Here is an 18,336-nt window from a genome sequence, read left to right on the forward strand (position 1 = left end):
AATATTAAATTAATATTTGTTAATTTTGTAGTGTTTTAGTCATATATGGCCAAACGACTTGACTAATAAATTAGCAAATTAAATTAAATAAAATGTATATTATGTTCAGATTAAAGCTGTTTTGACCAAACGACTCGTTCTCCCTTTATAATGCTCTGAAAACATCTAGTTTTTCCTTTACAATTATTAAGGGCAAAATGCATGTGAGCTCAAATAAATCCCTAAATTGTGCTAAATAATACAAATAAAGCAAAACAATAAATTTGAACAATAGTGCAACAAACATTTTTGTTGGAGTGTGAACAAGTACAATTTTAACTTATGTGAACGGTTGAGATGTGAATGATACGTTTCGAACTCCACCATTCCCAAGCAAAACAAATTTTAATCGTGTGTGTGCACCTTGCTTTGTTTAACTGTTATGCAAACTGAACATGACATCAGTATTTTAACAAATCAGCTGTCAGTTGTGTGGTAATTGTCATATACCAACCATTCATTATTTAACCAATTTACTTAAAACATCGGATTCTTTAATTGAAAGTTAAACAAAATGCGTCTTACTCTGATACAACTCTTCAAAGATACCGTACCTGGACATATTTTTCGGGGCAAACGTCGTTTGGTCAAGCCAGTAAGCCTCAGGGCCATGGAAACACTGCGTCGAGAGTATGAGAGGGAGGACAAAATTATGTTGCTTTTAAGACATCCCTATCTGACAGTGGTACGTATGCTTTGTAAATGTATTGCATTTCAATTGTTATTGTTTCTAATGTGGTGATTTTAGGAAGAATCTGCAGGACACGTGAAAGATCTCAAGAAGTCAGAGGCAAAAATAGCTATGTGGAATGATGCAAAAACTGCAAAGAAAATGAAACCCCATGTAACTCTGGAAGATCGATTGATGCATTTAAAAGTGAAGGAGGCATGGGATTAGATATAGGAATATAAAAGCTGCTGTTTACGTTGTTTCGTTTATTGGAATAAGTAATAAAAATTATATTTTTGGTTACATTGCGTGAATTCGTGCAGTTAATTAGAATGAAAAACTTTGATTTTTTGAAAGTATTCGTTTGCTTATGTCTAGCTAGGTAGGAACATGAGCGTAAAAAATGCCTCTTGGGTGCTTAACCCTCAGAATCATTTTAGACGCTTCCATTTTGATAACCCATAAAGCATATTGTACCATGCCCAGATTGCCGGTTGAAAAAATGTCTAGGCATCATACAGGTCTTGCTGTTTTAAGGCATCCAATAGATTTTTAAATCATATTTCTCGGTAGCGGAAAAAGCGTCAACATTAAAAAAAGAAAGCGCAAAACAACCCACGTTCTACCGCGCAAAAAAAGGCGCTTTACCCCTTCCACAATAATTTTAGACCCTACGTTTTTGATAACCACTGGTGCTTTTATTGCTTTTCAGTTAGGTTTAAGATCCCCTTACATGCCTCCAGGCTAACTACGCTAATGTTTAGGAATCAATCAAGTCAAAAATCTAAGTAAATAAATAAATGGTGGAACAGTTGATAAAGGTAGTAAATAAAGGTTCATCAACTTACCGATGTCCTCTCCAGTTTAGGTCGATAGGGTTTAAAAATATACTTCCCGGGTTAACAATGAAACCACTGATTCTAAGGCTGAACCTTAAAAAAAACCTCGAACCCTTTTTGGCCTTGCCCGCTTTTCCACTTCTTAATAATAAGTTACAAGATATTCCAATATAATCTACTTGATCCTTCGAATGTTTTGGCATATTCGTTTCCTTTCCTTATCATATATCAATCAATTTCTATATAACAGAAACATTTTATTTTTTTAAAATAAAACTTTCAACAGTTTTTAATATATAATACAAAATTGAACTTGGCATCTAATGTGCCGCCGATACTACATGGTTATCGCCACTATCGTCTTCTTTAACATAATACCTGTCCAAATAGTGTATAATTTCGAAACCAACTTCAATCATAATCAATATGATTATCATCCATTCTAGTCTAGTATTGTGAGCTTCATTCAAGTTGTGTGATATTAGCTCGGCCAGTTCTACACAGTGATTAATTTTCTCATTCATAACTTTTGTGCGTCGAGATATTGAGAAATAATTGCATACTTGCAAATACAATGCTTCCAGCTCTTCGCGATCCCAGTAGAAGTCAGGGGTATCCAGTAAGTCCGATGACAGATTTATGACATGCCTTAGAGCCAACAATTCGCCGGTTTTACGCAAAACTTCTGCCCTGGATATGCGTATTCGGCGGCCCTTTTTCATGTCATTCGTAAGAAACTCCATGGAGTCTATATAACGATCCAATGTGGCTTCCCATATGCCCAACTTTATGGATGTAGACAGGGCATTGGAGAAGGTGTACTTTGAAAAGAAATTATCCTCGCCTGAAGTTAAGAAGAACTTGCCACTTTGGAAAAAAGCTCTTGCAGGTTCAACATCTGCCGACGACACAATATCACCCTCCACATCAATGGCAGAGGCAGGTATGTAAGTGTAAGGCATAACTTCGCTTTCACTGCGCACCAGAGGTTTAAGGTAAGGCTCCTTTTCAAACATTCTTAAAAACGACAAGACATTGTTGATTTCAATGTCATTAAAATTCCACATAACTACTGAACCTTCGCGAAAGAAGAATATATCTCGGTCTTCCTCTCCAACCTGATATTTGGCAGTAACATATAGAACATCCTGTTCCAGACCCAGATTGTCGGTTGAAAAGAATTTCTTGGCATCATATAGCTCTTGCTGTCTTAAGGCATCTAATAGATTTTCTAAATCATATTCCTCGGCCGTGGAGAAGGCGGTAATGTTAAAGAATCCCAAAGCAGCTAAATCCGCTCTACCAGCACGTTTTTTACGTTTGTTGTTAACTTGACTCAGAGGAACACTTTTGCTTGTTGTATTCGGTGCCGTAGCAGTAGACTTATGGGCACCACGATTATGCGGTACGGTTAATGTTCTGGCCTCCAAATTCTGCATTTTGATTTTAAAATTTGTTGTGTTCGGCAATGACACCTTACTTTTAAATGGAACATGGTCGGAAATGCTTGAAGGGATTTTTGTTGAGAACTGTTGTGTTGCCCGCACTAGCGTTATAGCAGTGTATCGTTGTCTTATTAAAATTCTTGCAAAATTCATTGTGTTTTTAATCTACACATTACCGCTACTGTTTTTCGAAGTCCAGAAATGGATGTTGTAACAATCAGGTACAATGGGGTAAATTCTAAGATTTCCCAATAACTTCAATGATTGCCGGTATCAAAACAAGGTGTGTGTAGTGTTGCCAATCGACTTAAAACATTAGTCGCATTGTCCAAGGTAGATTAAGCAAGGTAAAGTCAGGTGAACAGATGCTGAAGTATAGAAGATATTTTGTTCATATTATTAATGCTTGTTTATGTTTTTAACAGCTCTCAATTTCAACAGGATATTGTCTAGCTTTAAGCATTGCAAAAAACTTTCAAATTTGATGCTGAAAATAATTGTAAAATTTATAAAAAAAAATGTGTAAAACATGTGTGGGAATAGAAAACAAATAAAATGTATAAAAATTTGTGCGCGCAATTTTATAAATAATTGGTTTTAATGTTATTTTGACATTAACAATGCAGCTAGTGTCCATGGCGAAACAATTAAAGGTTGTCTGACACAAATCATATGGTGCAATTCGCAACACACGCAAACAAATTTATGTGCGTGGGCGTGCACGAGCGGAGAATGTGTGAGAAAGAACATAATAACAAAGAGAATGCTAACAAAAATCGGTTATCTCAATGCCGTCAAACCTGGCCTACTGTAAACAGCGGTTCACGTGCGACCACCGTTTTAAATTCGCCTTGCTAGTGTCTATAAATGCCTTCTTGTGTAAATCAACCTCGGTTGTTATGCTTTCGATATGAAAGCAATCCTTTTAAACCATTGAATTGGCTTGGCAACCCTAATAAAGAAAAATAGAAAAATAGACTGAAAATTAAACTTAAATTAAAATTGTTTGGTATAATGGAGACTGTATTATTGAGCAATATTAAAAAGCTGTACGATAATGAGCTGTATAGCAGTGTCATTACAGCGGTAAGTTACGAAATGTAAGCAGTGGAAGTAGTTAATAAAGCTGTATTCTACAGGCAAGTCTGCTTACCACACTTCTCCAAAATAAAAGGTCCTTAGCCACTCCGGAAATTGAGTACAATGTCTTGATGTTCCATGCCAATGCATGTTATCAGGAGAAACAATACCGAATGGCAATTAAGCAGTTAAATGCCGCTCTACTAATGCGCAAATTCATGACTCGTTATAAAAATGCTCATCTCGTCTCCATTGAAAGCACCTATGAACATTTTGGTGAAACGGAAACTCGCTACCGTTTGGCCATGTCCCACCGAGAATTGGGCGAAAGTGCTCTGGCCATAAGTGTGCTACAAGCTTTGCCAGCAAAAGCGAGAACACCTAAAGTACATCTGTTGCTGGCCAAGTTAATACATCATGGGGGTTCCAATTCAATTGAAGCCATCTTAAATTACAAAGAAGTATTACGTGAATGTCCAATGGCTATGGAGGCCATAGATTCACTGCTGGAGTTGGGCGTAGATGGCATAGAAGTTAATTCTTTGGTTATGAATGGTAGGTAAAATTTATGTTAGTTAATGCAGCAAATTTTAACAAACCTTGTTTTAACACTTGTAGCCAGCACCGTACCCAAAAACATAGAATGGCTGAGTACTTGGATTAAGGGCCATGCACAGCTCTATAGCCGCAAGCATATGGAAGCTTCAAAAACATTCCAGAACATCAACAACAAAACACAATTCCATCAAAATGAATATTTGATAACCTTAATTGGCAAATGCTTTTACTATTATGGAAACTCTACACAGGCACAACATTATCTGGAGACGGCAGTCATGTTGAATCCCTATAACTGGGATGCCATAATGTGTCTCTCGGTGGTATTCGAATACAATCAGAAACTTCAAGAATTGGAAAAGCTAACAGCTCAACTGACAAATATACACGAGTTTACATCGGGACATTGGTTTGTGCTGGCACAAAGCTTTTATGCCAATGGCAAATTGGACAAAGCATCCTCATTTGCCAATAAGGCACTGGCAGTGAATCCTCGCAATGTCGAGGCCCAGCTGCTGCGAGGCAAGATATGCCTGCAAATAAGGCGTCACAAGGATGCCATTTACTATTTTAGATCTGCTCAATGCATAGCCAATTACCGTTTTGAGGTTTACAAGGGTCTCTTCCATTGTTATGTTGGCATGAAGAGGGCCAAGGAGGCGCAGACAATGTGTGCACTGACAGTGCGTTATTTTAGAGAATCTCCTCGAAGCTTGGTGGTAAGTAAAATTATTAAGGTGTAGTAGACAATCTGAAATGTAATTTTTTTGTTTTTAGATGTTTGCAAGGACTTTAGTCAATTCCGCCCATCCCAATGCAAAGAAAAGTGCCAAGAAAGTTGTAGGGAAGGCATTGGAAATAGATGAACATTATGCTCCAGCTGTTGCTTTAATGGCCGAACTTTGCCACTCGGAGGGTGAAACACAAGAGGCTATTGCCTTACTTAAAAAACAAGTTATTGTCTATCCCCATTATAAACTGTTTACCATGCTGGGGGATATTTTGGCCCATGAAAAAGATCTCAATGGTGCTTTGGAATATTACACAACGGCTCTGTCGAATGAGCCCACATATCAGCGTGCATTAGATGGTGTCAATGCCTTGGGCAAAGCCCAATGGTCTAATACAAAAAATGAACAAGACACCTCAATGGCTTCGTCGGCAAACGAGGACGAATGGCCCATAGAATGTGACGAGCCATCTGTAGAAGCCGTAGAGTTATCATCGCCAGCTGTTCAAAATGATGATGATGAATCGGATACGTTTTCGGATCCATTCTGGCAAGAAGTCAACGCGGATATAACAAATTAGTTTTAGTTCTGTTTGAGCTGTAGTATTAGAATTCCCCTCCAACCACAGACTTACATACATTTCTTCCCCATTGTCAAAAGTATCATAATATCATTTCCTGCATATACTCAATATCCATATACATAGTAGCATATTCTTAAACACAATCAAATTAAAGTTAAATATTACTAATTGATTGTTGATTAATTAAAAAAAAAATATAAACATATAAATAAATGATTTTTAATTTAAAAAAAATAAAGACTAATTTTACATTTGGTTTTATATACGCCATGCATGAGCAACAAGAAACATTTTTAATTTATTTGCCACCTTATAATCCTGTAGACACACTGACACACAATAACGGCAACAACAACAACAACAGCTCACGCGCAGCAGCCCTTGCCGATGAAGGACTTCATTGGGTCAATCCGGTACGTACAACCGGCTGCCATGGGGCGTTGCGCATCATCGTAAAAGCATTTCACGATTTGTGCTTAGCAGCAATCCGTTCTTGGACAACTCGTCAGCAGCCTCGTTGTTGTTGTTGTTGAAGCAGTGTTGTGCACTGGGGTGGCAGCCCTTACCGATGAAGGAATCCATCGGGTCAATCCAGCACGCACAACCGGCTGCCATAGGATTGTGGCAGCCTCGTTCCCCATCGCTTATTGGCGCCCGGGATCGAGCAGAGTCGGACAGCCTTCCCTATGGTTTAAGAAACTCCATAATCTAACTGTGGTGGCCTCACATGACCTGATGCAAAGGGTTCCCATCACTTCATCCCCAACCAAAATAGACGATTTCCCAAAGGAATATAAAGAAAGAGACGCCACGATCCATAATCACTTAACCTAAGGGCGATTATCGTTGCCCTACACCCAACATATATGTGCAAAGGGCTAATATCGAGCATGTCATTCATCGCCTGTCTCGGGCACCCCTCCTAGCTCCAGAGATCATCACCGCCGCCGTACTCTGTACCTTATCGATCATCCTACGGAGGGAACAGTTGTCCCTAGTCCAATCCAACACCACACATCTACAGGTGAGAATCGGCTCGCACCTTATAGCTACTGGACGTTGTTGTTGTAGCTGTTTGTTGTGTTCTATCTTTCGTCTGTTTGATTCTGTTGAGTATCCAGGTTCAGGAACTCTGCGACTAAGATGGGGTGCATCCTGAGGGATCTGGGTCTCAGTCGAATGGGCCTGGCTTGGCAGTTAAACAGGTGACGTGTGGTCCCTGATCACAATCGGGACACACATTCTGCATGTCGGCATCCATCCTTGTCCTGTAGGTGTTGAGGCGGCTGCATCTGCAGGATCGTAATTGAGCCTGAACTACTCTGGTTTGTCGGGGAAGGTCAATTTCTTGAGGTGCAATGCGAGGCGGTCGTTCTCCGAGGACTACATTCACCCGGTAGCTTTTTACCGCATCTGCTACCGTGTGTGCACGAATGTTGCCTAGATCTGCTTGATCTAGAGGTAATTGTTGTTGTAGCCACATTTTCATGTGGAGGTGGCGATCCTCGTCAATATCCTGTAGGTGAGCAAGCTTGTTATGATCCAAAGGACCTATCGCCGTGGGAACAGGGTGGCCATTGGTTATTTAAAGGCGCCAATAACTCGCCTTGTCATTTTGAGCATAATAGGCATTCAGTATTTGTCCAAGAGCCGGTGCCGCCCGACTCTCTCGGAGACTCGCCACTCGATACCGCTGATTGTCCGCGACTGCCGTTGCAGCTACTCCGCACACAACGGCTTTAGTGGACGCGCCAGGTAGTTCACAACTAAGCTTCTCGTTACAGCAATGAACACAACACAGATCGGACCTCAATGTTCCAGCCTGTGTGGTGCTCACAGCTATGCCGTGTTGGGATATAGAGGTTCTCTTTTCTAGCGCTGAACCGCACGCTGTCGATCATGTATATCTATCTTAAGGCTTCTGGGCGGTGGATACCTATCCACAAGAAGATGATTTGTATGGTCCCTGCGATAACAGCCCAGAAGCTATTGCTTGGACAGCTACCGGACGTGTTCAAAGGTTGCTCTTGCTTAAATACTGAGTGCCCATGATGCTTGATATGATAAAACGAGTTCCGCATCGGTCCTATGGACTGTTATAGACCTGCACTATGGAGGTCGAGGAGAATCGCTACATCTACATATAAATATGTGGCTACAACATAATCCGACACGGGATAGCTGTGAACACCACACTGGCTGGAAATTTGGGGTCCAATCTGGTTGGTGCTCATAGCTGTCACGAGAAGCAAGCAAACGGGTGCGTCCACAGGTTTGCGGGTTGCTCCACACGGAGTAGCTGCAACGGCAGTCGCGGACAATCAGCGGTATCGAGCGGAGATTCTCAGTGAGAGATCGGACAGCACCGGCTCTTGCACAAATATTGAGTGCCTATGATGCTCGTTATAACAAGGCGAGTTATAGGCGCCTTTAAATTGCCAATGGCCACTCTGTTCCCGCGGCAATCGGTCCTTTGGACCGGTAGGCGCTTGCTCAAATACAGGAGTTTGATGAGGATTGCCATCTCTACATTAAAATGTGGCTACGACAATTACAAGAACATTACTATGGACCAAAGTTAATTCGCTCTTTACGCGGACCAGCTCTTCTATAAATTCTGAGTGGCTATGGTCCTCGAGGCGTCTTTAAATAACTAATGGCCCTTCTGTTCCAGGGTTGATCGGTACTTTGGACGGGACGAGCTTGCTTACCTAAAAGAACTTGACGAGGATCGCCACCTCCATAAGCAAAAGAGGCTACAACAATAACCTCTGTTCCCCCCACCTCCCTCCTATCTTTTTACTGCTGTGAGCTGAGACCTTACAAATGTCGTCAGCATCGGTGAAGGTATAACCACCCTGAAGCTAACTCCTTGGAGGCCATTCTGTCGCCTATTTGAAGTAAATATTTCAAATCGTCTAAATAATCCATAATTATTGTAAGGCCCTCACCTAAAACGAGGATATTCGTTTACTTATGCATTTTAGCTCTTTTATTAGTAATCTCCATAAAAGTTTAAATTTAATTATAACAAATTACAATCCAATTTCAGTCTATAGCTACGCCGCATCCTTATCGCCATTCTCTGCCACTGCGCTGTCTTTCTTTGCTTTGTCCTTCTTGTCTTTTACCACTTTTCGATAGGCATCTAAATCTTTGGTCAGCGGATCAACAAAACTCTCAAACTCCAATTGTTTCAGAGCATCCAATATGTTTGAGGCAGTTATGGTTTTGTGATTTTGTTTGCGGGCCAATGATGTTGAGGTGGATGTCAGGAATATAACAAAAACGGATGCGGCTCTTGCAATGGCTGCCCTAGCCTCTTTGGAAACATTGGCTCCATCGGGCAAGGCCTCTTTGAGAAGTCGTGATATAACAGCGTTGGGCAAATTCAGATCTTCAATTCTTTCGACCATAATTGCAATCGTATAATATTAAAGAGGAAATTTAAAATGATGTTTGTAGCTTGTATTGCAAATTACTGAAATTTGGCGGACTAATCGGAATTTATGTGTAAAAAAGTCGATAGGTCGCAGTCGATTTGTTTGTTTACAATTAAGACCGCAATCTAAATCGGTAACAAAGTCACCCGTGACTGTCAAACGAGCACCTAAAGACAACGAATTATTCGGCAATCTCATCGACGTATTCGGCAGGTCTACAGCATTGCCATATATTGTATGTATTTTGACAGTCATTGTCGTTGTAGCTGCAAACTACAACAAATACAAAGTTTTATTCGAAGCTGACCGGCATTGAGCAGTAAATAATGCAAAAAATAGCGTAAAAGTGATTTAATTGGTAAACTATAATATTCGAAACCCATTTGTCTATTAATATATAAGAAAATTTATTTATTTCTAGTTTTACATCGGGTTTTGGAGTAATATCCGCTGGAAGTGTGTTTTATTGCCCGAACACTCCTAACGTGGGGCATGGTACAAAGTTCTACTTCGTTAAAAGCATATTTCGGTTAATATGAATATATTAATAAGTAACAAGTGATTTGGAAAAGCTAACTATTATCAAAATTGTCCGAAAAAGCGGTAAGTGAAGTGCACTTTTAATGTTCGCACCAATTACAGACTACCCAGCCCTACTTTTTTAATTGCATGAAATTATATAACTGACGGGAGATTTGCATTGTGGTTTAAGAAACATTGGCGATCTTCACTTTTTGTTTTGTCCATTATGTTGTTGTGGTTGTAGCCCATTTCATGTGGAGGTGGCGATCCTCGTTAAGCTCCTGTGGGTAAGCAAGCTCGTTATGGTCCAAAGGACCTATCGCCGCGGGAACAGGGTGGTCATTGGTTATTAAAGGCGCCAAACACCCGCCTTGTCATATCGGGCATCATAGGCACTCAGTATTTGTGCAAGAGCCGGTGCCGCACGGCCTCTCACTGAGGTCCGTTTAATGCCGCGGATTGTCCGCGACTGCCGTTGTAGCTGCTCCGTATGGTTCGTTCCACTGTCCGCAACCTGTGGACGCGCCTTGTAGCTCGCAGCTAAGCTTCTCGTGACAGCAATGAACACCACACAGATCGGACCGCAATGTTCCAGCCCGTGTGGTGCTCACTGCTATCCCACACGGGTTTTGTCTATTATGATACCATAGTGTGCGACGGGTCTCGGCCAACACGGGATAAGTAGGAGCACCACACAGGCTGGAACTTTGAGCCTCGACTTGCGTGGTGTTCATCGTTATCACGGGAAGCTTAGCTGAGAGCTACCAGGTGCAGCGTCCACTGGTTGTGGATAGTGGAAAGCTTTGTTTTTATGCGGAGTAGCTGCAAATGCATTTGGGAGGCCACCGTGACGCAGAGGTAAGCATTTCCGCCTGGGAAGCCGAACGCCCGGCGTGAACATCAGAAAAATTTTTAGCGGTGGTTACTAATGCTGGCTAAATTTGTGAGGTATCTTGCCATGTTACACTTCTTTGCCAAGTGGTGTCTCTCTGCATCACGCCGTTCGGACACGGCATAAAAAAGGAGGCCCCTTATCATTGATCTTAGTTTAGGTTAGGTTGATGTTAATCCGCCCCATGCCACTATGAACATACACTTAAGCCAGTAATCGGCTTGTTGTAAGCTTAAACTTTAATCGGATACGGCACTCATTGATACGAAAGGTGTATTCTTTGTTCCTTAGTGGAATGTTCATGGGAAATTTAGTTGTTGTTGTTGTTGTAGTAGCAGTGTGTGGTACACTGAGGCGGCAGCCCTTGCCTATGAAGGAATTCATCGGGTCAATCCGGATTAGGGAAATTAAGTAGTTAGTAGCTGCAAATGCGGCCGTGGACAATCATCGATTTCGAGAGGAGGGTCTCAGCCAGGGGTCAGGTGGCACTGACTCTTACTTAAATACTGAGCGCCAATGATACTCGAGATGACATGGCGAGTTATAGGCGCATTTAAATAACCAATGGCCAACATCAGCGTGTGTACCCAGGTTAGGGGCGGCTGGAGGCGAGCATCGGATCTTGGAGCAAGCGGCTACCCATGCGGTTGGGGCGCTGGACCAGTAACGCGCCCCCGGAAAACTATGAGAATCACAATGAGAAAGAAAGGAATGGCAAAAACGGACCCCCTAAACGTTGATGACCCATGTAAATGAAAAAAGGACCATGATATGTGGATCTGTACATGGAATGTCCGGACTCTTTATAGAGAAGGTGCAGTATACGCACTGGCGGATGTACTGGAAAAGTACAAGGTAGATATAACCGCTTTATGAGAAGTACGATGGATCGGAAATGGCGTTACCAGGATTACTCCGGTGGATGAGAGGCTAGACACAATCCGAATAAAAGCCAAATTCTTCAACATCAGCTCATGCCCCGACGGAAGAGAAGGACTAGCAGACAAAGGATATTTTCTATGAGCGCCCAGAGAGAGAATACGAACGCTGCCACGCCCATGCTATTAAAATCGTTCTGGGAGATTTTAATGCAAAGATAGGGAAGGAAAATATATTTGGTCTAACAGTCAGAGATTTAAGCCTTCACGAAGAAACTTCCCATTATGGATTGAGGCTAATAGATTTCAACGCGGCAAAGAACATGGTAGTTAGCAGCACTAGATTTCAACATCGAAGGATTCACACGGCCACATGGTTGTCACCAGATCAAAACACAGGAAACCAAATTGATTATGCTGTAATAGATGGAAGGCATTCGTGTTAGATTTACGATCGATCCGAGGAGCAAACAGAGATTCGGATCATTATCTTGTTGCAGCAAAGGTTCGCACCCGTCTGAGCATGGCGAGAAAAGAGCGATCTGACACTGCAAGGAAGCTGGACATTGAAAAGCTGCAAACACAGCAGATGTGTACTCCACTCGACTGACCCAACTGCTTGGTGAAAGCACTCCTTCTTCCGATTTTATAATGAAGCAGTGGCAAACCAGTGCCGCGAAATCCGTACTGGGGTACCGGAAGCCTCCCCCAAGAAACCCATGGTACGAGTTGTTGTTGTAGCAGTGGGGCGGCAGCCCTTGCCGATGAAGGAATCCATCGGGTCAATCCGGTAAATACAACCGGCTGCCATGGGATTGACGAGTGTCGAGATTCTAATGAAGCCAAGAATGCGGCATACAGAGCAACCCTGCAATCAGTAGCAACGCGCCAAATGAAGGAGAGGTACCGGCAGAAAGGGAGAGAGGAGAAACACCTATTCCACAGAAAGAAGTAGAAATGGAAAGGCGTGAGTGTGAGCGAATTGAGATGTACAGGAGCAACCCTGCAACCAGTAACAATGCGCAAAATAAAGGAGAGGTATCGGGAGAGAAGGAGAGTGGAGAAACGCCTATTCCGCAGAAAGAAGAAGGAAATGGAAAGACGTGAGTGTGAGCGAATTGAGATGTACAGGAGTCAGAATGAAGTCCGAAAATCAAACATCAAACCGATGGCTTTTGTACAGGCACATCCTCCTGAAGAGACAAAAAAAGGAAATCTGGTAATTGATACAGATAGCATGTTGAGGATAGGGAAAGAACATTTAACGCAAATGTAAGTGTCCGACGATGGCGAAAAACCAAAACCAAATCCCTGATTATGGTATAGAATGTTTACCTCCTAGTCAGAATGAGGTCCAAGTAGGTTAGGTTTAAGTGGCAGTCTGCCATCAGACTCACATAGATGTATTCGTCCATTGTGATACCACAGAAACAGAAGAAGGAAGATTCCTTCTAGTTCCAATCCAGATCGCTTTAAAAAGCTCAATAACTTGCGAATGTTCACATCCGCTAAATCCGACAGGTTCTCAAAGAAATGAGAACCTAAAGTGGAACTTCTTCTAACTGCTAGTGCGGGACACACACAGAAGGTGTTCTATTGTCTAATCTTCCTCGATGTCCCTACAGCTTATGCATAAAGTCGTTACTGGCAACCTTTAGTCTGTCAGCATGTTTTCCGATTAGACAGTGACCTGTCATGACGGACACAATGACAGAGACGTCTGTTCTAGCCAATGATAGCAAAGCAGTAGACCTCTTCAAGTCTAGATGAGGCCACATAGTTTTGGAATGCTCACAGACCCCTCTTTGTGAACATCTATCATTCGTTGCCCTTTGGGCCTGGTCCTGAAAACTTAGCTTACATGTCGCTAGAGGCATACCCAAGTAGCTGTGACCCGACTAAAGAACAACAAGGCAGCAGGAGTCGACGGATTACCCGCTAAACTATTTAAGATCGGAGATGGCACGCTGATAAGGTGTATGCATCAGCAAGGTGTATGCATCAGAAGAACGCATACCCGATGATTGGAACCTCAGTATACTATGTCCCGTACACAAGAAAGGAGACAAGACCAACTACAGAGGAATAAGTCTCCTCCTTATCGCATACAAGATACCCTCGTGCGCACTGTGTGAAAGATTAAAACCTTAAGTCAATGAGATAATAGGGCCCTATCAATGAGGCTTTAGACCTGGTAAATCCACCATAGAGCAGATATTCACACTGTGCCAAATCCTGGAAAAAGACCCGAGAAGGACAAATCAACACCTACCATCTCTTTGTGGGCTACAAAGCCGCTTTTAACAGCCTTATACGTTCAAAGGTATTTAAAGCCATGCCTGAGGTTGGTATCCGTGAAAAATTAATAAGACTCTGCAGGATGACAATTGCTGATACACGTTCCTCAGTAAGAATAGGAAAGCATCTCTCTAGGCCATTCAATACCAAACGGAGGTTTCAGACAAGGAGACAGCCTATCATGTGATCTCTTTAATATCCTGCTGGAGAAGATTATACGAGATGCAGATGTGAATCGATATGGCACACTAATCACAAGAGAACACATGCTACTCACCTATGCCGACGACATCGACATCATAGGTCGGCTACCGGATGTAGTAACGGCAGCCTTTGAAAGAATCGAAAGAGAGTCTGTGAAAATGGGTATGGCAATAAATGGAGATGAGACGAAATGGATGGTTTCAATTCCCAAAAAGCCTTGCACAACCTGATCATATAAAGAAAAAGGAGAAAGTTGAGAACCAAAACTTTGAGATAGTCAGCAATTTTATCCACCTCGGCACCGCCTTAACCGAAACAAATGACATCAGTTTTGAAGTGAAGTGAAGAATAATACTGGCAAACATATGCTACTTCGGATTAAGTAAGCAGTTTAAAAACAAGGCCACCTTTCGACAGACAAAGATTACACTACACAAGACACTGATACTACCCGTGCTGTTATATGGTTCTGAGGCATGGGTATTTGTGAGAGCAGACGAGGCAGTGCTTGGAGTATTTGAGAGAAAGATTCTTCGCTAAAAATATATGGACCAGTTTGCGTTAATGGAGAATATAGGCAACGTATGAACTACGAGCTGTATGAGTTGTATGACGACGATAGCATAGTTACATGCATCAAAATACAACGGCTGCGTTAGCTAGGTCATGTTGTCAGAATGGATGGAGAAGCTCCAGCAAAGAAGTCTTTCGAAGGCAAACACGGTGGTACACGCAAACCGGGAAGAACAATAGCCCGATGGAAAGATCAAGTGGTGGGAGACACCTCGCAACTTGGTGTCAGAGATTATAATATTGGGTTGCCCAAAAAGTAATTGCGGATTTTTTAAAAGAAAGTAAATGCATTTTTAATAAAACTTTGAATGAACTTTAATCAAATACACTTTTTTTACACTTTTTTTACACTTTTTTTCTAAAGCAAGCTAAAAGTAACAGCTGTTAACTGACAGAAGAAAGAATGCAATTACAGAGTCACAAGCTGTGAAAAAATTTGTCAACGCCGACTATATGAAAAATCCGCAATTACTTTTTGGGCAACCCAATATAAGCGCAGAAGATCAAGGCGCTTGGAAAGCTATTCTACGTTCGGCTAAAGGGACAAATGTTCTGCCATAGCCAATTAAAGAATAAGCAAAGGTTGAATAAATGTACTGTAAAAAAAAATTTTAATGAAATTTTCAACAAAGACAAAATCAAAGTGGATACAGCTCTACAGAAAGAATTTTCTAAGCCAAAATTTTTTTCAAATTTTCTTTAAAGACGACAAAGCATTGCAATGATCTTCAACATTTTTTCTATAGCTCAAACTATTCTAACCCAAGGCTACTTCTGTATGCGTTTATTGAACAATCAGAGGTCAATCTTTCGGCTGTTAGGATATTGGGGCATTATTGTCTCCCATGGTGCTTGAATTAGAAGTTCCATTAAAAATCAAAGGTGTTACCTAACATCGTGGCATATATGTACGTACTACATGTCCAGGTGCTTGTAGTTCATGGACTTTGATAAAATTTTAATTTCACTGTAATCTTTGTGGCTTTGCCCAGATTCTTGTGGATGGGCCTAAACAAAACCAAAAAAGGGTGGTGTGGTGGTGGTGGTGTTGGTCGTTTGATGTTATTGCAATCACCAAATAATGTTACGGTGACAGCTATTTGTGGAGTTTGTTTTACTTTGGTTGGCAATTGAATTTGACAGTTGTTGTTGTTGTTATTGTTGTTGTAGAACTAGCAGTTGTTTTTTACTGATCGTATCCGTGTTGAATTGTCGCTACAAATTGTCATGATTGTTGTCGACGAGGACAACAACGACCGTTGGCACACAAAACACACCAAGAGCAGGAATTAGAGATACAGCCACTACAGCAATAACCTCTCCAATAGTCAAACGCCTCCTCCCCACATACCAATATCAATACGATTACCTATGTTAGGGAGGTGGTTTGGGAGGTCCAGGCGACTTGTAGAAGTTTACTAAACTTATTGTTGTTGGTTGGGCAACAGTATTTGAACATTTCATATTGTGACAATCCGCTGTTTGCTTGGTTTTTACTAAGGACTATTAACCCAGCAAGTTGGGATGATGTTGAACATAGATCGCTCCCGGCAGCCAATGAGTCTGACATCCAGGCATTGGAGTCAAAGTTACCAAAGCACAGCAAAAAAAAACCGCCGACCAACAGCGACCTCATCATCACGACTTGTGTTTTAAATTCTGTTCATTGTCTGTCCCTCTTGCTATTGGTCTTCTATAGTTTAACAGTGTCTTACAAATAATAAAATGAGGAAAATTTATAAAAATTTCATTAAAATTTTTAATTTTGAAATTTTAAATTTTCAAGGAAAATTCAACAAAATTTTGAAAGCTAGTAAGGAAAGGCAAAAGTTGGGCGGAGTCGACCATATAATACCCTACACCACCGAGTCTACATACAAGCTATTGGGTTGCCCAAAAAGTAATTGCGGATTTTTTAAAAGAAAGTAAATGCATTTTTAATAAAGCTTATGATGGACTTTAATCAAATATACTTTTCTTACACTTTTTTTCTAAAGCAAGCTAAAAGTAACAGCTGATAACTGACAGAAGAAAGAATGCGATTACAGAGTCACAAGCTGTGAAAAAATTTGTCAACGCCGACTATATGAAAGATCCGCAATTACTTTTTCGGCAACCCAATATTTTCAATGCATGAAACCTATGTTGAAAACTTACTTTACTTTAATTGGCTATGACAGAATATTTCTTCCACTAGCCGAACGTAGAATAGCGTTCCTAGCGCCTCGATCTTCTGGGCTCATTCTAAAATCTCTGACACCAAGTTGCGAGGTGTCTCCCACAACTTGATCTTTCCATCGGGCTTTTGGTCTTTCCGGTTTGCGTGTATCACCGTGTTTGCCTTCAAAAGACTTCTTTGCTGGAGCTTCTTCATCCATTCCGACAACATGACCTAACCAACGCAGCCGTTGTATTTTGATGCGTGTAACTAAGCTATCGTCGTCATACAGTTCGTGGTTCATACGTCGCCTATATTCTTCGTTAACGCAAACTGGTTCATATATTTTATGAAGAATCTTTCTCTCAAATACTCCAAGCACTGCCTCATCTGCTGTCACAAGTACCCATGCATTAGAATCATAAATATAACAGCACGGGTAGTATCAGTGTCTTGTAAAGTGTAGTCTTCGTCTGTCGAGAGGTGGCCTTGTTTCTAAACTGCTTACTTTGTCCAAAGTAGCATCTGTTTGCCAGTATTATTCTTCGCTTTATCTCAAAACTGGTGTCATTCGTTTCGGTTACGGCGGTGCCGAGGTAGATAAAGTTACTGACTATCTCAAAGTTGTGGTTGCCAACTTTCTCCATGTTCTTTATCTGCTCGGTTGTGCAAGGCTTTTTGGGAGTTGAAAGCATCCATTTCGTCTTATCTCCATTTACTGCCAGACCCATTTTCACTGACTCTCTTTCGATTCTTTCAAAGGCTGCAGTTACTACTTCCGGTGACCGACCTATTATATCGATGTCGTCGGCATAGGCGAGTAGCATGTGCTCTCTTGTGATTAGTGTGCCATATCTATTCACATCTGCATCTCGTATAATCTTCTCCAGCAGGATATTAAAGAGATCACATGATAGGCTGTCTCCTTGTCTGAAACCTCCTATTCTCCTATTCTTACTGAGGAACGCGTATCAGCAAGTGTCATCCTGCAGAGTCTTATTAATTTTGCAGGGATACCAAACTCAGACCTGGCTTGAAATACCTTTGAACGTAAAGGAGTATCGAAGGCGGTTTTGTAGTCAACAAAGAGATGGTAGGTGTTGATTTGTCCTTCTCGGGTCTTTTTCAGGATTTGGCGCATTGTGAATATCTGGTCTAGCGTGGATTTACCTGGTCTAAAGCCGCATTGATAGGGCCCAAGTATTTCATTGACTTTAGGTTTTAATCTTTCACACAGTACGCTCGAGAGTATCTTGTAGTTGCCACATTCCGCCTTGTCTCCTTTCTTGTGTACGGGGCATAGTATGCTGAGGTTCCAATCATCGGGTATGCGTTCTTCTAGCCAGATTGCGCAGATAAGCTGATGCATACTTCTTATCAGCGCGTCGCCTCCGGTCTTGAATAGTTCAACGGGTAAACCATC

General features: G+C 41.5%; 4 protein-coding genes across 4 annotated transcripts; 2 read left to right on the top strand and 2 right to left on the bottom strand.

Moving 5' to 3' along the window:
- Positions 1–455: 455 nt before the first annotated feature.
- Positions 456–1,012, top strand: LOC106094132 (uncharacterized). The gene is made up of 2 exons (XM_013261320.2): positions 456–724; positions 788–1,012. The coding sequence occupies exons 1-2, from the start codon at positions 554–556 to the stop codon at positions 935–937; spliced, it is 321 nt and encodes a 106-aa protein (XP_013116774.1). The 5' UTR covers positions 456–553; the 3' UTR covers positions 938–1,012.
- An 802-nt stretch (positions 1,013–1,814) lies between these two features.
- On the bottom strand, positions 1,815–3,285 carry LOC106094130 (required for meiotic nuclear division protein 1 homolog). The gene has a single exon (XM_013261317.2). It carries the CDS (start codon positions 3,144–3,146, stop codon positions 1,869–1,871), a length of 1,278 nt encoding a protein of 425 aa, XP_013116771.2. The 5' UTR covers positions 3,147–3,285; the 3' UTR covers positions 1,815–1,868.
- Positions 3,286–3,929: 644 nt separating this feature from the next.
- On the top strand, positions 3,930–6,134 carry LOC106094128 (anaphase-promoting complex subunit 7). The gene is made up of 4 exons (XM_013261315.2): positions 3,930–4,079; positions 4,133–4,628; positions 4,692–5,350; positions 5,409–6,134. Exons 1-4 carry the CDS (start codon positions 4,008–4,010, stop codon positions 5,940–5,942), a joined length of 1,761 nt encoding a protein of 586 aa, XP_013116769.2. The 5' UTR covers positions 3,930–4,007; the 3' UTR covers positions 5,943–6,134.
- Positions 6,135–8,910: 2,776 nt separating this feature from the next.
- Positions 8,911–9,495, bottom strand: LOC106094131 (DNA polymerase epsilon subunit 3). Its single transcript, XM_013261319.2, has one exon. The coding sequence runs from the start codon at positions 9,359–9,361 to the stop codon at positions 9,005–9,007; it is 357 nt and encodes a 118-aa protein (XP_013116773.1). The 5' UTR covers positions 9,362–9,495; the 3' UTR covers positions 8,911–9,004.
- Positions 9,496–18,336: the final 8,841 nt, after the last annotated feature.

Source organism: Stomoxys calcitrans, chromosome 4, assembly GCF_963082655.1.
Source record: "Stomoxys calcitrans chromosome 4, idStoCalc2.1, whole genome shotgun sequence".
NCBI classification, from domain to species: Eukaryota; Metazoa; Arthropoda; class Insecta; order Diptera; family Muscidae; genus Stomoxys; species Stomoxys calcitrans.